General features: G+C 40.7%; 1 protein-coding gene across 6 annotated transcripts in view; it reads left to right on the forward strand.

Annotated features, from left to right (window-relative positions):
• The window catches only part of l(3)80Fg (dnaJ homolog subfamily C member 16 l(3)80Fg), a 154,452-nt gene that overhangs the window by 24,538 nt on the left and 106,876 nt on the right, over positions 1–23,038 (forward strand). For all 6 annotated transcript variants that reach the window (XR_012965710.1, XR_012965712.1, XR_012965711.1 and 3 more), the window contains exons 3-6: positions 7,534–7,742; positions 7,861–8,011; positions 16,247–16,376; positions 16,495–16,586. Coding sequence is in view for 3 of the 6 variants with exons in the window: in XM_076172811.1 (XP_076028926.1) it covers positions 7,534–7,742; positions 7,861–8,011; positions 16,247–16,376; positions 16,495–16,586 (582 nt within the window). In the remaining 3 variants the exon portion in view is untranslated. The remainder of the gene's footprint in view (positions 1–7,533; positions 7,743–7,860; positions 8,012–16,246; positions 16,377–16,494; positions 16,587–23,038) is intronic.

The following is a 23,038-nucleotide window of genomic DNA, read 5'->3' on the forward strand; positions in this document are numbered from 1 at the left end:
TGAGAAGTATGGCGGGGGTTACTAGGCTAGATAGAGTGAGAAATGAGGAGGTGAGGAGGAGAACAGGGGTGAAAAAGGATTTGGGAGAGAGGGTTGATGAAAGAATATTAGGATGGTTTGGACACATGGAAAGAATGAGTGAAGAAAGACTAGTAAAAGAGGTATGGAAGGCAGATGTGGAGGGAGTGAACATGAGGGGACGTCCTAGGATGAGGTGGATGGATGGGGTGAAGGGGGCTTTGTGGAAGAGGGGAATGTCTGTTGAGGAAGGAAGGGAGAGGACGGAAGACAGAGGTGAGTGGAGAATGGTTGTATATGGATGATGTTGTGACTGCATGAGGAGGAATGGGCGGGGGGTGGGGGGTGGGGTAGTATGTGTGAGTAAATTTTGACGCAGCCCGAAGGGATTTCTCCCCGTCCTCTCCTTATATGCAAAGGGGGACGGAGAGGGGGGGTCGCCGATTAAATGAAGCGGCCTTGCTGTGGATGTACTGTGTCTTGCGACACTGCTTCTGACCCAGGGCGGTGGGCGGGGTGCAGGGATGACCCGTCATCCAGGAGGTGCTCAGATGAGAGGAAGGGTGGGAGGGGTGTGGAGTGTATTTGGGGATGAAATGGGTGGGAGTGTTTTTATGCCTTTCCCTTTTTGGCTACCTCCCTTGGAAGGGGGAAAAAGCCTTGGTTTATGTATGTATGTATGTATGATTTCCAATTATATTTAGAGTTGAACTCATGTATTGTTTGAGCTTAGGTAATACCACTTTCTAAGCTATGTGTGTATATATATATATATATATATATATATATATATATATATATATCATACAATCTCCTTGACAGTTGTATGATTGATGTCGCTGTTCACTAGAGAATTTCTCAAATATGTATATCTATATATATATATATATATATATATATATATATATATATATATAATATATATAAATATATATATATACATATATATATATATATAATATATATCATCATTGTTGTGGGCACCAGCTTGTGTCCAAGTATTGGTTTCTGTCGACGATCTTTCACTCTCTTCATTGTGGGTGCTTTTGAGTGATGTGACTTAAGAGGCCTAATCTATAATGGAAGAGACGCGGGCAGTGTTCACAGGGGAGGGTAGGAGGGGGGCGGGGTTGTTCTGCTCTCTTCTTCTTTTTGCCTCGTTGTTTTCCTTCCTATTCTCCTCAAAGGCTGTGGTGCCTTGGTGGGGGAGCTCTCCTCCAAGCTTTGCAGTCCCTGGCAGTTTGCTTCCACAAGGAGGGGTCGATGTTGGTTACAGCCAGGGTGCGCTTGAGTTGGTCTTTGTAGCACAGTTTTGGGGCTCCTCATGGTCTTGTTCCCGTGGTGAGCTCACCGTAGAGCATTATTTTTGGAAGCTGGGATGGCCCCATCCTCTGGATGTGGCCTGCCCAGCGGAGGTGGTGGTGGATGATGGCAGCTTCAGTGCTGGTCATTGATGCTCTGTTTAAAACTTCAATATTTGTTATGTGGCTCTCCCACGGGATTTTTAGTATTTGCCTTAATTTGCATTGCTGGAATCGCTCCAGGCTTTGGATGCCGCTCCTGTATAGGGTCCATGTTTTGCATGCATAAAGGAGTGTGGAAAGGACTATTTTCCAGAAGACCAAAGATTTTAGTGGACAGGGTCAGTGCATGGTTGTTGAACACACGACCTCTGAATCGACCATAGGCCAAATGGGCTGCCCTGATCCTATTTTCCACATCCCTCTTGCATGTGGGAGTAGATGTTAAGATACTCCCCAGGTAGGGAAATTGTTCCACTTCTTCTAGTGGGTGTTCGTTGATAGTGACATCAGCGTTTCCGAGTATCTGAATAGGTGGGTGTTGGATGAGTGCCTTGGTCTTTTCAGTGTTTACCTGCATCCCAAAATGTTCGTATGCAGTATTGTAGATGTCGGCTGTTCTTTGGAGGTCCTGTGCAGTCTGACCTGGGGTGGCATTGTCGTCAGCATGCTGCAGTTCTCATACTGAGGTCAAGGTGGTCTTTGTTCAGGCGTGTAGTCGGGTGAGATTGAAAGCCCCTCCATCCATGCGGAACTGTAGGTCAATTGTGGGTGCATCTGGTGGAATTTCATTTAACATAGCTGCAGTGTATAAAGAGAAACAAGTTGGAGCCAGCACACATCCCTGGTTGAGGCTGCCATTGATAGGGAAGGGGCTAGAGAGAGAGGTTTGGTGGCAAACTCTTCCGACCATTCCATCATGGAGGGTGTGTATTAGAGAAACAAAGTCTGTTAGGCATCCGAACTTGGCAAGGACTGCCCACATAGCAGGATGAGGAACTTTGTTGAAGGCCATTTTTAGGTCCCAGAAGATAAACATAAATGGCTGTTGCTGTTCAAGGCTCTTCTCTTGAAGTTGTCGGGTACAGAAAATCATATCTATAGTCCCGTGGGAAGGTCGAAATCCACATTGGGATGCAGGTAACACATCTTTTGCTATGATAAGGAGACTGTCGAGTAGAATGCAGGCAAAGATCTTGCTTGAGATGCTTAATAGTGAGATACCACAGTAGTTGTTACAATTCTCTCAGTCTCCTTTTTTGAAGATTGTGATGATGTTTGCATCACAGAAGTCACTGGGGAGGGTCTTTGTCTCCCATATTTTCAGAATTAGGAGCATAAGTCTGTTTTTCAGCTCAGGACCACTATGAGCGAGGAGCTCCAATGGGATGATGTCAGATCCTGGGGCTTTGCCAGGCTTCATGCGTTTTAAAGGCCTGTTGAAGTCTTGGGTGGAAGGTGGTGCAGTGAGTCCTCCTTATACGGTAATTCTTTATCCAGTAAATTCACAGTTACGGTATTTGGTAATTACTACCCTCGATTCTATATACGGTAAGAAAAATTCACAGATACGGTATCTGCTCATGTTTTGTTTACACTGTACCGTAGTGCCACCACGCCGTGCGGCCACCACAACAATCAGTCTCTTCCTGCATTTCCCTTTGAACACAAGTTAAATCCTTACGGTGTGTTTTTTGTGAATATTATTATCACGATGCACAATGACACACCCATAATGGCCACAAAACCTTCTGCAGACACTGCTGGAGTTGAAAAGGCAAAGCGAAAGAGGAGTAATCTGAAATTGGATGTAATATTAGATATTTTGAAGAGGAAAGAGCAGGGAGAAGGTACGTCTGCCATAAGTCAGCAAAAGATGAGTAAGGGCTGGGATCCCTACTGTGACGGACGGGATGCTGCAGGGTCATACGTAGGAGATTGCTGGGAGTGTTGGCTTGGTCATTGAGAAGATTCTTAAAATGAGTCCTCCATCATAATAGGATGCCCTTGCTGTTGGTTGTAATTGTGGCTCCTTCCACGTCCTTTAACCTGCCCACTGATGATCTTGTGGGGCCAAAGATCTCTTTGGTAGCTGCATAGAAGCTGCATAGGTCTTGTTGGTTAGAGTACTTTTTAATTTCTGCAGCTTTTCTTTGCCACCAAGTGTTTTGAGCTTCATGAATCCCTCTTTGACAGTCTACTACAGCTTGTTTATGTGTTCTTTTGTTTCAGTTGTAGGTTGGTTCTCCAGGGTTAGTCGTGTCTGAAGTTTGGTTTCAATGAGAAGAGAGATGGTTTTGTCATTCTCATTGAACCAATCCTAGTGCTTCTTCCTGGCAAAACCTATTGTTTCCTCCGCTGCCTGGGTCATGGCATCTCTAAGAGTGGTCCAGTGGTCTTCTACTGAAGCCTGATCCACAGGGTCCATGAGATGTCTTTCACAGGCTTCTTTGTAGCTTTATGCCAGTTGTGGATTGTGGAGTTTGCCACATTGAAAGTGGTGGTGTGGCATGCTGTCAGGTGCCCACCTAGGTGGTTGTTGGGTCGTGATGTTGAGTCAGGAGATCAGGAGTCTGTGGTCCGTCCAACAGTTATCCACTCTGGGGATGGATCGGGTGATGCGGATGTCTTTTTTGTTTATGGCTTTGGTCAAAACATAGTCTAGTATGTGCCACTGTTTGTACCGAGGATGTTTCCATATGGTTTTCTGTTGTTTTGGTAACCTGAATAAGGTGTTAGTGACAGTGAGCTCAGGCTCGGCACAGAGACCCAGTAGGAGTTGACCATTGGCATTACAGTTACCAATTCAGTGGTGGCCAATGATACCCTCCCACAGGTGATGGTCCTTGCCTACTTGGGCATTAAAGTCCCCTAGCACATCGAGTTTGTCATTAGTGGGCACTGCCTGGATGGTGTGATTGAGTTGGGTGCAGAAGGTAGCCTTGAAATGAGTGTTGGGGCATACACCAATATCAGGGTGAGGTGTTTATCCTAGGTAAGATGAATACGAACAGTCATCAGTTGCTCATTAATGGTGGTTGGGGCGAGATTGTACTGTTGTACAAGCTGTGATCGGATGGCAAAGCCAATGCCATGGATGCATGGCTCCTCGGGGGTTTTCCCCTTCCAGAAGACAATATATATATATGTATATATATATATATGTATATGTATATGTATATGTATATGTATATGTATATGTATATGTATATGTATATGTATATGTATGTATCAATGACTACTATTACACAGGACATGCGCAACCAGATCCCTGGGTCCGCTAGCGGAGGCCATTGCTTTCTTTGTAACCTAACATTTTATATTGGACAAATATATCAAAACTAGAAACCTAACATCGTATATAGGACAAATATATCAACTATTGACTTATTCAATGCAGTATAAGTTAATATAAACTCTTATAGTGAAATAAGAAAATATATTTAAGGCACTGTTATGCTTTGAAATGCCAATTTTAGCCGGACTTAGCAGGTATTATTGTATGAGGTTTAATGGATACCAGGGTTGGCGATTTTTTTTTTTTAATCTTTAAAAAAATATATAAAAAATAATTTTTTTCATTTAAATCAGATTTGATTTAAATAGATTTTTTTTTTTATAGATTTTAGATATTGTGGGATTGCTATCTGATATGCGATCTGATTGCTAAAGGGCATTTTTAGTATATCAATATAAGGAGCTGTATTATATAGACTTGCCACAAGTATACAAGGAACGGTATAAGCTATATGTGAGGACGGTATGCTCAAATTCACTCGATTCCTCCAAGAGCTTTCTCATCTTGGTGACATTTGCTGCATTGTTACAACACTTCCAATGTGACAATCAAAATCTTGTTAAGCCTTCTTGATCGAATTTTGTACAAGTCGTAGAAGATATTCAGCAGTGTGAGGTTTCCCTGATGTGTCTATTGTGTCAGCTAAATAAATCTGACCAGTGGATGTTGTTAGAGTGACACATATTATGGGTTCATTATGGATGTTAGACCACCCATCAATTGAAAGACATACAGTTTCATTATTCAGGTCATCTGCACACTTTTTATATTCCTTTTCATACACAAGATCCAAGTACTTATCAGCAATATCTTTTCTGGATGGAGGAATATAACCTTGCCTCAGGTTCTGAACCATCTTGAGAAACTGAGGATGCTGAACAAGACGAAATGGTGAATTTGTAGCAAATATAATTCTTGCAACTTCTTTGTCGAGATTTTCTTTTTGAGAGGCTGAAGTTTTTATGATAAATCTGTCCAGAGATGTTGATGACTTTCTTTTAGATGAAAATGATTTAGCAGAAGTGGCGCCTGTGGAGGGGTCTGATAGTGACCTTTTTAATGGTGGAGTCAGGTTTGCAGATAATTCAAGTGGAGCCGATGATGAAGGGATTGAAGCTGTTGATACAGATCCTGAAATGGAAACAGAAAATTTTAGCATATTGCATAATTTATAAATGAATGAATACAGTGTTATTTAGGCTACTTTTGAGTACAGTAGTTTTTTTTTTTTTTTAGATAATGATCATATTCACACAAGCCACTAAATTATTTGGAAATAATTAACAGGATATGAAATAGGTGGGCTTGGAATTCAGCCCACACAGGATTCAGTCCACCCTTAAATTCACTAAAAATAATGGGTTAGTTGGGTTAGGTTAGGCTAAATCCCTTTGCGGTGAATCTCATGTGGGCTGAATTCCAGTGGAACCCATGAAATATATTACACAATGTTGAATGAAATGAATAACAATCATCTAGACCTCAAAGTTGAGTGGATACAGTATATTATAGTGATATAGTCATTACCCAAATTTAGAAGTAATGAAGTTGAAGTATCATCTCTTTAGACCACATTTTTATTGCACATGCTCTCCATTGTTCGCCAAATTTATATAGTTGCGTATGTAAAGGGAGAAATGCACACAATATAAGTAAAATTATTTACCTGGGTCATCAATTTCTTCTGTATGCTGTGGCTGACCTTGGCATTTATCTCTGTGAGATTTTAATCTTGACACAATGCCCTGTAGTTCCTGGCTGCAGTCTTTGCATTTAGTTCGGTACCCTTTGCCAGAAGTTGTTGGTAGTTTTTCAAAATAATTCCAGATCGCATATCAGATAGCAATTCCACAATATTTAAAATCTATAAAAAAAAAATTACTCCCAGACCCTCTTATGCCTTTACTTTTTCGTTTAGGAACATCCCCTGTGGGGCTACAAGGAGAAGGATGCCTAGTCCCACTCCCCATCCCTTTCTTATATATATATATATATATATATATATATACATTTGCAGAAACCACCGGGAAATTGAACAAACAGATACCGAACGTTTTTGTCTATTAAGACTTTCAAAGGTACAGAAAAGCAATAGAGAAAGAAACAATATATACATAAGACAGAAGATATTCAGAAAGGTCCCATGTTACATATTATCACACACAATTTCTTTTTATGAAACAAGATTCAATATTATTTCTTTCTATAATTTAGTATTACAAGAAGTAGTTACTTTAGAATTTCCCGAGTCAATATTATGACCATAATCCCTTGGTGGACAAATAATCCACTTGACACTTGCCCCGTTCTAATACTATATTTATGTTGGCTTTTTCTTTAATCTAAACCTTTGCCTGTTTGGCCTATATTAATACAGTCACAGTTTTTACATGGTATGTTATAAATACAACCTTCTTTACGTCTTGGAGAATTTTTAATTAACAGGCTCTTAATGTTGTTATTGTTTTTAGATACTATCTGAATACCAAATTTATTAAAAATATTAGGAAGATTGATTAAATTTTCGTGGTACGGAATTGTTAATATATTTTTATGATTAAATCTTTTGATTAAGAAAACATTTCCTAGCTTTGATTTTTGTCTTATCAATCTGATTGATAAGACAAAAATCAAAGCTAGGAAATGTTTTCTTAATACTTTGCAGGTCAAAAGATTTAATCATAAAGATATGTTAACAATTCCGTACCACAAAAATTTAATCAATCTTCCTAACATTTTTAATAAATTTGGTATCCGGATAGTATTTAAAAACAATAATATATATATATATATATATATATATATATATATATATATATATATATATATATATATATATATTCATTGTATTCATTTATTGATTTTTAATAGTTGATTCATTTAGATTTAGATAAACCCTGCTTTCATTTTTTGCAGTTGCTCATGGACCCAGAGCGCCGCCGTATCTTTGACCAAACAGGACAGACTGAGGACCAGCCGAATTTCAGGAAACAACATGACTACTCCTCATTTAGGAGATTTGATCCTTTTGATGATATATTCTCTAATTTTGGGAAAGGATTTAAATTCAACTTCAAAGAAGGGGATGAAATGAACATTTATCGCAAGCAATCCATCACTTTCAAGTAAGTTTTTCTTTGCCAACATCCCAAAGTGTTATATATTTTATTATATTTTTGTGTGAATAATATTTATCATTGGAGAATCAATTACTTTGAAATTATTTTCATTCATGATTTACAGGGCTTATGAAAACTCCATTATAAAATTAAGCAGGATGCAGCCATATATCATACTTTTCTACTCAGACTGGTGTATTGCCTGTGCACACATAGAACCTATTTGGAGAAGGCTTGTTGAAGAATTGGAGCCAATAAACTTTGGCATGGCAACAGTAAGAAATTCAAGTTTTTTGTAGTTCAAAAACCACTGTGGGGAAAGTACAGGCATTGGTTTTGACCACATTAAGAGACTCAGCACAGACCCAGACCTTTAGGATGTGGTGAATAAGCAAGTCTACTCACCAGAATGTCGATTCCATTACGACTACAGAAGATTCTGATGTGTGTAATTATCTCCTACTCCTTAGACATAACTAACCTAACGACTCCTAACTAGACTATTTTATCTTTCTTATCACTTTTCACTCTGTCACTCCTTTTCCACCTTTCACTTGACCACTCTCACTTGGCACTGTGTGCCTGCCCCACACTGCATCAGGCAGTGCCCTCCCTTGCATTCCTCCTGGAGACCTTTGCCCTTGCACAGAGTGCCAACCTCACTTGCATTCACCCCACACACCCCCTTGATCTTCCACTTCATAGTCCTTCAAAGCATTCCGGGGGGTGTCTGATTGTGGATGTGGTTGTGTCACTCCTCTACCTGCCTCCATGTCACCACCTTTTTTGTCACCTGCTGCCTGATGAAAGTCCAAGGTATGTCATGGAACTCCATTGACGGAAACAATGTTCCACAAATTTACATCTGTCACAACACCTCTCGTCCAGTGCGAGGTACATTTACTATCTCGAGGTTTCATCCAGACTTCCCCCACCTGCACTGAAGTGGTTCCTTCTATAGTAGTAGGTGGTAGTGAAAGTGTTACCCTCAGATGTCACCATGTATACCTAAATATCATCTGTGGGACTGATTCTTCATCTTGGCCTGACCTATAGGACCTCTACCAGAAAACTGCCTCCATAGGTGATACCCTTTCGGCAATGGACTTGATGGTGAGATGGTGTCGTTCCACTATTCCATTTCCTCTCAACCAATAAGGAGCTCTAAAGAAGCATTGTGTTCCACTTGTCCAATGTCTCCTTCAGTACTTGTGACCTAAATGTGGTGCCCTTATCTATCAGGACTTCGTCAACAGGGCTCCTCTCCAGGAATATCTCATTTAATACATATGCAATTTTCTGTCCTATCTCTGTCTTCAGCTCCTGCCAGATGGCAAATTGGCTGGGGCCACAATCTACCATTGACAGATACATGCACCATTCATAGTGAGTTACATCGACTGCCATTTATTCCAGTTCTTTTCTATGCTGATATCCCCTATTATATGTGACCTCAGAGTGGGATCTACTGATTGACATCAGATGCATGCTCTCACCAATCGCTGTACCTCTCCCCTCATGATATTCAGGTTGACTTTCCTGCATCCAACTCTGACACATTGATATGATGACAGTCATCTTTCTTTCACTGCCATGATCCTTCTTCAACCACCTTGCCTCCTGGACCACCACTATGCAGCTCACATCACACCATACCAAGCCTCTGTCCAGTTGTGGTGCACACCATTGTCCTTTAACCTGATTATTGTATCTCATTCATTGCAAGATATCATGTATCATGTTGAGCATGCCCTCATCAACCTTGTCTCCCCAATCTTTTCTTTCTGACCATACTAAGTGTTTTACTACTTCTGACACTGGTACAATGGTGTCATCCACCACTATGTCATTGATGTATGAATCCATGTCCCTCTCTATCACTTCAGTCCATCTTCAGGATCTTCATCATAATCTGCAGGGCTGAGCACAGTCCAAACCCCAGCCTAGTTAAGCAGTAGGTTCTGCCATTTTATTTTACTAGTTGGTATTTGCACAGCTTCTCTGATACGTGAATTTGTAGGTATGTGGCCCGTAAGTCCACAGTCATGGACACTCCACTCATCTGCCTCCACTTGCATAGATTTTTGCTACATCTATAAAATCACCAGAATACCTATCCACAAAATTGCAGTGGACAGTGGATATAAAGTCTGCAACTGTGAACACTTTGGTAGCACATGCCAGAATTCTGACAGTACAGGAAGAAGCAAACACTCCATCAGTGGGTCACCATAAATGGTGTAAAATCCAAATGGGGAGCATTTCTAGTTGAGTTCCCTAGGACTTGGTTTTGGATCCCTTATTGTTCATTATGTACATAAACGACTTGGACAGTGGAATTAATAGTGATGTCAGTAAGTTTGTGGATGACACTAAAATAGGATGTCTAATTAGGTCAGGAAAGGATGCTGAGATTCTGCAGGATGATCTTAACAAATTGTTCACATGGTCGGTGAAATGGCAAATGGACTTTAATATCTCAAAGTGCAGTGTGTTAAACGTAGGGGTACGCAACCCCGAAAATAGATGTAGCTTAGATAACGCATTTTTCCCTTCCTATCCTCCTTCACATTTACCAACTCCCTAAAATACTCTGCCCATCTTCCTCTCACTGCCTTCTCTTCCATTATCATCTCTCCATCTGCACCTTTTACCTTTTCTTCTCTATTTGATTCACCTCCTCATCCTCTCTTAATTTCTTTCCAAAACATCTTTTTATTACTTTCAAAATTTTCTATCATACTCTTACCCTATTTCACATCTGCTCTCCTCTTTGCCTCCTTTATCTTATGCTTTACTTCTCTTTTCTTTGTACCTCTCATGTGATTCCCTCATCCTATTTTATAACCAATTTGTGAAAGCTCACTTCTCTTCTACAACCTTCTTTGCTTCCTCATCCCACCACTCACTACCCTTCCTTCTATTTCCTCCTGTCCTCCTTGTTCCACACACCGTCTTTGCACACCTTATGACTACCTCCTTGAACCATCCTCATTCATCCTCTACTCAGTTCTACTCTATCCTTCACTCCCTCCCACTCCTCTCTCATCTTTTTGTACTCCTTTTTTTCTCATTTAAGGAGTTCACTCTAGAACCTCCCTACCATTTGCCCTTTTCCTCTTTCTCCATCTATCCTCCACTCTCAGCTTACCTTCCACCAGAAAATGATCTGATGTCCCCCCACTCTCTCCCCATAGAACATGTACATCCTTAACTCTTTATATTATATTCCTATTTACCACTACATAGTCCATTAACACTGTCTACCGCCCTTCCATCCACCACCCTCTCCCATGTGTACTTATGCTTGACTTTCTAAACACTGTATTTGCTATCATCAACTCTCTAGACACATCACCATCAACTCTCTCCACAACTATTCTTTCCTGGTACTCCACACTTCCCAACCATTCCATCAATTGGTTCATTTCCTACCCTAGCATTAACCCCTTCGATATGATGATGCCTATGTAGGCATCATGAGGAGCAAGTGGGTACACGAGGATGCCGATGTCGGCATCTTGATTATATATATTGTAGTTGAACCTGCGTGACCCCCATACTCTGTAAACTGGCTTCATCATATTTTCTATGGTTATCAAAATTCACGGTTGAAAGAGAATGAGCAATACAGCGGTAACTTTATTTTTTATAATGCGAGTATTATGACACAACATTGCACGTCTGGCAGCTAATGCTGCCCGCGAGATTTTGACCTGTATTGAAGGGGTTAAGGTCTTCCAATACTACTATATTGACGTTTCTCCCTAATCCCTCTATCCACTCATTTAAATCTATCCAAAAGGCTCCCTTTCTTCTACACTCTTCTCACTACCAGGCCCATATGCATTAACAAAAACCCACATCTCCTTTCCCAGTTTCACCTTCATCCACATTAACCTTGAAGAAATCTCCTTCCACTCCACTACACGTTTACCTATCTCTTCACTTACTAGTATAGCCACCCCTTCTCTCCCTCGTCCTTTCTTCACTCCTGAGAACCTCCCAACTACACTCCCAAACTCACACTCATCCCTCCCTATCAACTTAGTTTCACTCAAAGCCAACTTATCCATCTTTCTTCTCAGAAATATACTGCCTATCTCTTCCCTTTTACTCTCATCTGTACCACTACACACACATTAAAAGACTCAAACCTTAGGGTACTGGTTGGAAAACTCCTAGACCCTCTTATGCCTGTACTGTTTTTAGTAATGTCCCTGTAGGGCTACAGGGAGAAGGATGCCGAGTCCTAATCCTCATCCCATTCTTCTTGCCTCTTACGATTCAAGTGGCTTGGTGGCAGTATTCTTTCCCACCACCGTACGTCAAAATAAAGTAATTTTTGGTGCCACTATATTTAAAACCACACGGAATAAAACCTAGCAGTAATATTACATTATGTAATTTAAAAGTACAAATATTCATAGGAATCTCATTATTGAATTTAGTCCCATTGTCAGAAATCAAAGTTTTGGGTGTAGTGAAAGGGCTTACGAGTTTGTCAATAAGGGTCTTTGCCACGTGTTGTGCTGTCTTGTCTGGTAGAGGGGAAAGAATACAGAATTGTAAAAAATGGTCAATACAAAGAGGTATTGGTTTCCGCTGTAAGTGGTAACTTAAGGAGATCAACAGCTACTTTGGTTTACTAGGGGTAGGATAAGTTAAGGTTGGAACATGACCACTGATATGACCATTGTGAGTTGCCCAAGAGTGACAAGCATCAATGTGGGAGTGTATATGGTTATGGTTAACCAGAAGTAGTGCAATCTGGCTTGTGTAATGCATTTCTCCTTGCCAGGGTGTGTGGCAATGAGGGAATCATGTAGAAGTTTCAGAACTTCTGGAATGAGGTCCATAGGGACTATGAGCTGAAACACTGACTGGTTGGGTTCATGTTTGCTAGTGTTGTTTTGTGATAAAGTATGTCATCAACTAATGTATAATTGTCAAAATTGGGAGGGAAATTATCTATATCAGTTGTGTCTGTAGATTCAAGGAAGTATATAACAGGGTCTGATCTATGCGCTGCAGCTATGTGCACTTGTGTAATAGTACTGAAATTGGATTTTGTGTGATGGTTGCAATATGACAACTGAGAGTATCTGTTACTAGGTTTGCTTTACCCTGAACAAAATGAAAGGTGGGCATGAACTCCTGTATTATGAGGAACCAGTGGAGGACAAGTTTTCCTGAAAGATTCTTTTCTTTGAAGAGGTGTAAGATTGGTTGATGGTCCGAGTAGATTTGCATGTCATAACCAAGGATGATTTCTTTGAAATGTTTGAATGCGTATACAACAATTAAAGCTTCCATGTCTGTGACTAAGTAATTTTGTTCGTATTTGTGTAAATGTGCGGCTAGCATGGGCAATTGGTCTGAGTTTCATGCCGTATTGTTGCATGAGGACTGTGCCAAATCTGGTGTAGGACATATCTGTGTATATTGTGAAAAGAAGCTTGTGGTTTGGGAAGGCAAGGACAGGTGCCATGGTTAAGGCTCTCTTTAAACCATTAAAGACTTTCTCTTGGTTAGGTGTCCAAATGAATATAGTGAAGTTAAAGGTGCTGCTATACCAGTGTAACGAATGTAATGCTTGTAAAATCCTGATAGACCAAGGAATGAACATTGTAATCAACAGAAGTAGGGTGTGCAAAATCAAGGACTGCTTTGACCTTGTCCTGCAAGGTTAAAATTCCTTGTGAGTTAAGGACATGCCCTAAGGAGCTTATTTCCTTCTGAAGGAAGCAGCACTTCTTAAGCTTCAGTTTGAGGCCTGCTTTTGCTAGTCATGAGAAGACAGTGTGAAAAGTAGGTGTTCACTATCGCATTTCAAAGCTATGATCATGTCATTGAGGTATATAAACACTGAATGACCTATAAGACCTGCAAGTACTGTGTGCATAAGTTGTGTGAACACTGAAGGAGCTGAAACAAGACCTGTGGCTAGTCGTTTGAAGTGATAATGATCGGTATGGGTATTAAAGGCTGTCAGAGGTCTAGACTCTGGAGCAAGGGGAATCAGGAAATATTCCAACATAAGGTCCAAAGTCATGAACAATATATTGTTTTCACCAACGAGGTGCAAAAGGTCCTAATACAGGGATGGGGTCTCTATCTGGTATCATGAACTTATTTAATTCCCTGAAGTCTACTACAGGGTGGAAGGAACAATTGTGTTTAGGGACAATAAAGAGAGGGAAATTCTATTCACTGATTGATGGTTCAGTGATGTCTTACACAATCATGCCTTGGAGAAGGTTGTCAACAATAATGTGTTTACTGTGTGACATTCTGTATGTGGGAATTAACATGATTTAGAGTTCTCATGAAGGAGTATATGATGGTGAATGAGATTAGTAACTCCAAGGGATTCACCTGGAGTGGCAGTAGTATGTCTGAACTTGTTGCAAAATGCAAGCAAATCTGCTTGTTCATCAGGGAGGTCTATGGGGTTGAAATGTGATGCATCAATAGGTTCTTGTGCTGTGGGCACATCAGAAATTGTGGTATAAGCTTGAAAAGTAGGAAATTTGTCATCCATGACTTTGATGCATGAGGGATATACTTCAAAATCACAAATGTTTGTACCAACTGTAAGATTGAGGGGTGCATTAGTGTCATTGGCAATTAACCTCTTCAATAGGAGTCAAATATTTGCATACACATTAGCTTCCTGACATACAATGATCCATCACAATACACACATTATAAAATATAAAGTTGCAGCTGTTATACTTGTTCTCTTTCACCCAGAAAGTTTGTAACCACTGAAAAAGTGATCAAGACTATTCACAGAATAAGAGGACTCAGCTACAACTGCAAAATAAATATAATCAGGAAGCTGACACTGGTATCCTCATATACTCACTCACACCTTGTGATGCCTACGTAGGCGTTGTTGTATTCAAGGGGTTAAAATGCAAGTGTGACCTTTCTTTGACATAGAGCTGATGGCTGAAAGGATGAAAATACCATTGACACAGCAAATTTCTGGCATACAGAGTACATCGGTGTCTTGTGCTTGAAAAACTCATAGATGTATCTTTGTGTACTTATGAGGGAACAGTGTCTTTGGGCTGATAAGCACTGCATAAGTGTGTTTGAATATAGATAACACTTCTGAGACTGGGGTGGATTTGGTGTTGAATTCCTCTAAGAAGGGCAAAAAAGTTTCCTCAGGTGGTGAAAAACCAGCATGGGTGTTTAGTCCTGAATTTTGCTGATTTGGTCATGCAGGAGGTAATATGTATGTTACATTTGGAATGCATGTCCACAGCTGTCAGTAAAGTAGAATAGAGTCCTGGGGAGGGGTTGAAGTAGTTGAGCACTGGGGACTTTATCCTATGAAGGTGGCGGAACAATTTGTACTAGCAGCTGGTGCATCCTTGTGTGAGGAAGTGGAGTGAATTTGAATGGAGTACAAGTAAGTGATGTGGGGTCATGGTCTGCCTGTGCCTACTCGGCTGCATGAATTGATATATGTTATGAGGAGTTGCTGATGGCAATGCTGGAAGGAAATGGTTTGTATAAATTATACCATTTTGAGCAGGGTAAATGACAATGTTATGCTGCTTCATCAATGTTAAACCTATGAGGATATCAGCAGGAAAGTGAACATCAGCTATGTGGGCAGTAACTGGAATGGATGGGCACTTATTAATGAAGCTAATGTGTAGGTAGAATTTACTTACTATTGGGAATGGTACACCATCTACATTGCAAAGGTTGATGTCAAGGGGTTACAAAATGGTGACACATTTAGTTGTACAGAATTTATGGAAATTGTGTTTTGACATTATGTTGACTGGGGAACCCATGTTGAGAAATATTGTCACTTTGGTGTTGTTAGACTTAGCATTGAATGTTAAGGAATGGCAAGACATGTCTGGGATATCCAGGGTATGTACAGGTAGGGTTGATGAGGGAATGTCTGGGTATGGAGTAACTGTCCTTGATGTGCACTGAATCTTGGTATTCTGTAGTCATAAAAGAGATGTGTTCTGTGAATGCCTTGCTGGAGAGTGATATGGGGAGTTTGCTCTGTGTTGCCTCTGTGCTAACAGCACATGGCAATGTGGAAAGATGTACTGTGATAATTGCAGTGTCAATTTGGTTGTGAAGGGTTTCCATTGTAACACATGTTTGCAAGGTGTCCTGTTTTGTGGCAGAATGTACAAACCAGTTGTGTTCTTAATGGAAAGCATTGGTATGAGCAATGTTGAGTGTGAGAAGTATGTGTTGATCTTGTGTTATGCATTTACCAAGTATCTTACGGGAAAGGGAGCTACGCTCGTGGTGTTCCGCCTTTGTATCTTGCAGTGTCTAGTTTGTGTATGTGTGTATGAAATGATTGGTCATGTAAAATAGAAAGTTTTATACGAGACTTGATACATTTATAGAAATGATATTGTTATTCAGGAGAAAGAAGAGTGAGAAAAGCAGTAACATTAATGAATCAACTTTGTGTTTTATGTTGTCATCTTGTTTGATTTCACATATATTCACAGGTTCATGCTGGACGAGAAACAGAGCTGGCACGTAAAATTGGTGTCAAGACAGTTCCATATGTGATCATGCTATTAGATGGACATCCCTACCACTATACAGAACCTGCACTGTCTATGGTCTCCACACTAGGTAATTTGAATAATGATCCTAGAGCATTAAATAGTGATAAAGCAGTTGTTTAAAATTTCTTAATATGTATTTCATGTGACAAATGTGATGCTTATACAGTATTTCTTATGTTTTCTAGAATTTATACGCAGTAAATTTCCCATGAATATGGTACAACGTGTGAACAAAGACAGTATTGATGATTTCCTAAGTGGATGGCTTGACAATAAGGTAATTGATTGAAATGTTTATATAATATGAAAGAAATAAGATTTATTTTTGATTATAGATTTTATTTGTACAGGGGGTCCTTGAGTTATGTTGGAAACCCTTTCCTACAGACCAACTTAAGTAAATTTTCAACACAGGTCAGACTTTCCATAATCAAAGTCGTTTATGTAACCTAAAACAACCCAAAGTCATAGATATCATGAAACAGAATTGAACCATAGGAAAATGAAAGGGAGAACATAATTGTACATATAACAAGGGCTTTTTCCCCCTTACAAGGGAAGTAGCCAAAGTCAAAAGACATAAACCTACTCTCACCCATTTCATCCCCACATACTTCACTCTCATTCATCACCCCTCCCTCTTTTCTTGGCTCCTCCTGGAGGATGGGTCATCCCTGCATCTTGCCCACTGCCCTGGATCAAAAGCAATGCAGCAAGATACAGCAAGAACATAATTGCAGTACAAAAAAATGACAAAAAAAAAGTAATAATAAAAAAAAAAAAAATAGAAATGAAAACAATCGCCAAAATGGCCAATGAAACTATACATTCTGTACCATCATAAAATCAAATTGATGCAGGTCAAGGACGACATAGGTTGAGGACTCCCTGTATATGTATATATCTTTGAAACCCTTTATAACAACATGTGAATATTAAATATGTTGAAAACCACTGGAAAAAATGTCCATATATTTCATCTATTAACACCTCTTTAGGGAACACCTTTTTTTCCCCCATTCATATACCAAGGGTCTCATTCCCATTCATCACCCCTCCCTTCTGGATGACAGGTCATTCCTGCATCTTCCCCATTACCTTGGGTCATAGGCAATGCAGCAAGACACAGCACATCCACAGCAAGGGCACTTCATTTAATTGGTGACCCCCCCTCTCCATCCCCTCATGCAGAAAAAGAAAAGATGGGGAAAAATCCCTTTGGGCTGCATCAAAATATCATTCACATATAACCACTCTCTACCCCCCCCATCCCCCACTCCCTTCTATACATCACAGCATCACTCATGTACAACCATTCTCCACTCATCCCTATCTTCTGTCTTCTCCCTTTTTTCCTCAACAGATATCTCCTCTTTCTCAATGCCTTTTTTACCCCATCCATTGTGATGGTGTGGTATGTTGTAGCATTGTAAAATTGTTGTGTATCATACTTACATATCGCTCAATTAGGAATTGTATATTTTCCCCATTGTGTAATATTGTCATTGTATATTTTATATATGTGAACCAGTATGGGGGAACCAAGTGTTGCCTCACATTTGGTGCCATAAACAATGTCTGGCATTAGTTGTAACTTAGCCTCTGAAATATACGCACGCATTTGTTTGTTGTAGTGCTTTATCGAATTGTGATTTAATACACTAATTTACATTGTTATTATACTTTCATTTAGCCACCCTGCTAAATGTGGTTTGCAGCAGTAAAGTAAATTTTTGCTTATTTTGCTCAGTTTTGAACATTTGGATGATTCTTGAATGATACAAACTTTAGTGAACTTTGGCTAGCCATCATATTAGGTATGTTTGTGTTTTTTTCACCTTCCCTTTTGTCCAGTTAGGAATTTGTTAGTGACTTTTGAATTTATTTGTAAACTGGTGCTCAGGAACAGTGTATTCTAAGTGTGCACCATGTGATTTTTTATGTATGTCCCATGTGGTCTTCAGCTTAGCATCTGTTTGGACTTATGGTTCTATTATTGTCATCTGTGTTCATGGAATATTCGCCTAATATTCCTGTGTGTGTCAGCTTTAATCTGATATCTGGATGTGGAATGATTACTGGATTTGCCTAGATTGTGTGAAACATTTCCAGCATCCTATCCACCCTTCAGTTTGCTCCCTCTTGAAAAGACTGATTACATTGAATTTTTGATTGACAACCTTGTGAATATATTCACTGTTTCAGTGATAGTGCATGTAAGCTTTCATGCCATAGTTTTTTTTTCCTTCTTTTCTATTTTGCTAAAAACATATCTTGAGTCTTGTTGCCTATGTCATATGGCAGCCATATTTGATTACTTTTTTCTCTGCCATTTTGCTTTCATCTTGTTCGTGTATAGTCACCCCTTGCAGTGCCATTTTCACTAGCTGTTCTTTTATAGAGAATTATTGTGTTATTGTTTACATTTTATTTTCAGGTAAGACTTCAATCTCTAGCCCAGGTTTTTCTTCTTGGGGCATGTGTTTTTGTAAGCGGTCGCAATAATTACTCTATTAAGAATTTCTTGTTATGTTTTGCATTATTACTAATTTGTAGTGGTTTTCAGCTAACATTTTATTTAATGATGTCTACTAAGAGTAAGCTACCATCATTTCTTAGTCCCCAAACTACTCCTCAGATGATGGCTCATACATTTACTCTTTTACATCAGGATCCTTTCATAGTTATAATCTCAGCTCAGGATCTTTATTATACAGCAGCCACATTAAAGATAGTATAGTCAATACTAATGTCAGTAGTGAGTCTGAGAAGATCTCAGTGAGATCTCAACTTGTTCCTAACTCATTAGCAGCTGAAGTGATGGGAGCCTCATGTCTTAACCCCAAAACATTGAACTATATACTTTTAGAGCTAATTTCCTCAAAATATTTTCTGATACCCTGTAGGTGATAATTTTCAATGGTGCTTTCAGTTAGCTGATGTCCTTACATACCAATTGGGCTTTCTTAAAGGATTACAAAGGCGGAGCATGCTGTCAGGTGATCTTTTGGTCCATATCTAGGTCGGATAAAAAAAAAAAATCATACATACATACATACATATACCAAGGCTTTTTTTCCCCCTTACAAGGGAGGTAGACACAAAGGGAAAGGCATAAAAAACACTCCCACCCATTTCATCCCTAAATACACTCCACACCCCTCCCACCCTTCCTCTCATCTGAGCACCATCTGGATGACGGGTCATCCCTGAACCCTGCCCACCGCCCTGGGTCAGAAGCAGTTGTCGCAAGACACAGCACATCCACAGCAAGGCCGCTTCATTTAATCGGCGACCCCCCCTCTCCGTCCCCCTTTGCATATAAAGGGAGGACGGGGAGAAATCCCTTCGGGCTGCGTCAAAATTTACTCACACATACTACCCCCCACACCCCCCCCCCCCAATCCTCCAAAAGCAGTCACAACATCATCCATATACAACCATTCTCCACTCACCTCTGTCTTCCGTCCTCTCCCTTCCTTCCTCAACAGACATTCCCCTCTTCCCCAAAGCCCCCTTCACCCCATCCATCCACCTCATCCTAGGACGTCCCCTCATGTTCACTCCCTCCACATCTGCCTTCCATACCTGTTTTACTAGTCTTTCTTCACTCATTCTTTCCATGTGTCCAAACCATCCTAATATTCTTTCATCAACCCTCCTCTCCCAAATCCTTTTTCACCCCTGTTCTCCTCCTCACCTCCTCATTTCTCACTCTATCTAGCCTAGTAACCCCCACCATACTTCTCAGACACCTCATCTCAAACACATTCAAACTCCTTCTCTCTTCTTCTCTTATGTTCCACGTTTCTGCCCCATACAGTGCTGTTGGCACAATCACTCCTTCATACAGTCTCCTCTTCGCATCCATTCCTAAATGTCTATTTCTCATTACACTCTTTAAACCACCAAGGCATTTACTCGCTTCTCTCAATCTACATTCTACCTCCACCTTCACTCCACCTTTTCCTGCTACACTGCACCCAAGTATCTAAAACTATCCACTTCCTCCAGTCGCTCTCCCTTAATGTTCACTTCCAGTCTACTGCCACTTTCACCCCTTGTACATCTCATCACCTTACTTTTTACCCACATTTATCTTTAGCTTTCTTCTATCACATACTCTCCCAAACTCTGCCACCAGCTTCCTCAATCCCTCCTCTGACCCTGCCACAAGCGCAGTGTCGTCCGCAACAACAGCTGGCTCACCTCCCACTTTTCTCCATTTTCTTTAACCATCTCCAATCCCTGACTCACTACCCTAGCATTCACCTCTCGCACCACCCCATCCATGTATAAGTTGAACAGCCAGGGCGACATAACGCATCCTTGACGAAGTCCCACCTTTACTTCAAACCACTCACTCTCTCCATTTCCAATCCTAACACATGCTCTACTACTCACATAAAAACTCTTGACAGCTCCCAAAAGCTTTCCTCCTATCCCATAAATCTGCATAACCTCCCACAGTGCCTTTCTGTCTACCCTATCATAAGCCTTTTCCAGATCCATGAAAGCCCAAAAAACATCCTTCCCCTTTCCTATAGCTTTCTCACATATCTGTCTTACCACAAAGATCTGATCTACACAACCTCTACCCGTCCTAAATCCACACTGTTCCTCACCAATTACTCCTTCTGTTCCTCTCCTAATCCTCTCAATTAAGATTCTCCCATAAGCCTTCCCTACTACACTCAACAGGCTAATCCCTCTGAAATTACTACATTCACACTTGTCCCCTTTTCCCTTGTAAAGAGGAACTATACAGGCACTACTCCAGTCCTCCGGTACTCTACCCTCTCTCCAGCAAACATTAAATAATCTCACCAACCAGTCCACCATCACTGAACCTCCCTTTTTCAGACATTCTGCATGACATCCATCCAGACCAGGTGCCTTACCTGCTTTCATCATCTTTACAACTGCCTTCACCTCATCCTTCCTTATTTCTCCTCCATTCTCCTCACTCATCACTTTCATTTTTTTTTTCGTATTTCCCACTGCAGCTATCTTTCCTTCCCTATCCTCCTTCACATTCAGCAACTCCCTAAAATATTCTGCCCATCTTCCCCTCACTGCCATCTCTTCCATTATCAACTCTCCATCTGTACCTTTTACCTTTTCTTCCCTACTTGATTCGCCTCCTCTTCCTCTCTTAATTTCTTTCCAAAACATCTTTTTATTACTTTCAAAATTTTCTGTCATACTCCTACCCCATTTCACATCTGCTCTCCTCTTTGCCTCCTTTACCTTTTGCTTTACTTCTCTTTTCTTTTCTTTGTACGTCTCATATGACTCCCCTGTCCTCTTTTGTAACCAATCTGTGAATGCTCGCTTCTTCTCTTCTACAACCTTCTTTGTTTCCTCATCCCACCATTCACTACCCTTTCTTCTATTTCCCCCTGTCCTTCTTGTTCCACACACCATCCTTGCACACTTTAAGACTCCCCCCTTGAAACCATCCCCATTCCTCCTCCACACCCATCTCTGCTCTATCCTTTACTCCCTCCCACTCCTCCTTCAGCTTCTTTTCGTACTCCTTCTCCTTTTCCTTTTCATTCAAGGAGTTCACTCTAAGAACCTCCCTACCTTTTATCCCTTTCCTCCTTCTCCATCTATCCTCCACTCTCAACTTAACTTCCACCAAAAAATGATCTGATATTTTCCCCCACCCCTCTCCCCTTAGCACATGTACATCCTTAACTCTTCCTATCATAATCCTATTTACCACTACATAATCCATTAGCGCTCTATCTACCACCCTTCCCTCCACCACCCTCTCCCATGTGTACTTATGCTTGACTTTCTTCCGAAACACTGTATTTGCTATCATCAACTCTCTTTCTAGACACATTTCCACCATCAACTCTCCACTACGATTCTTTCCTGGAACTCCACACTTCCAACCACTCCATCGATTGGACCATTTCACACTCTAGCATTAAGGTCTCCCAGTACTATTACATTGACATTTCTTCCTAAACCCTCTATGCATTCATTTAAATCTATCCAAAAGGCCTCCCTTTCTTCCATGCTCTTCTCACTGCCCGGCCCATATGCACTTACAAAGACCCACATCTCCTTTCCCAGTTTCACCTTCATCCACATTATCCTTGAGGAACCTCCTTCCACTCCACTACCCCTTTACCTATCTCCTCACTTACTAGAATAGCCACCCCTTCCCTCCCTCGCCCTCTCTTCACTCCTGATAACCTCCCACTTACACTCCCAAACATACACTCACCCTTCCCTTTCAACTTAGTTTCACTCAAAGCCAACACATCCAACTTTCTTCTCACAAACATACTACCTATCTCTTCCCTTTTACTCTCATCTGTACCACATCCACGCACATTAAAAGACCCAAAACCTTAGGGTGCTGGCCCGAGGCCCGCCAGCACCCCTTATGCCTTCACTTTTGTCTTTAGGATGTGTGCCCCGTGGGGCTACAGGGAGAAGGATGCCTAGTCCCTCTCCCCGTCCCTTTCTTCTCGCCTCTTACGATCCAAGTGGGAAAACTTGGTGGCAGTATTCTTTTCCCCCACCACAGGGAATTCCCCCAATCAGAAAGAGAATACTCAGAGAAATGGTACAGGACAGCAACAAGGGGTTGGGGGACAGCATAACGGAGGGACAGTCGTAGTATAAAAGTGTCATCATTTCTCTATGAACAGAATTTCTTCTATCATAGACAAAATGATGTGTGGCTCTGGTCCGTAGGGGCGCCCC

The sequence above is a fragment of the Oratosquilla oratoria genome, chromosome 33, assembly GCF_046742065.1.
Source record: "Oratosquilla oratoria isolate Oo_2021 chromosome 33, ASM4674206v1, whole genome shotgun sequence".
In the NCBI taxonomy this organism is placed as follows: domain Eukaryota; kingdom Metazoa; phylum Arthropoda; class Malacostraca; order Stomatopoda; family Squillidae; genus Oratosquilla; species Oratosquilla oratoria.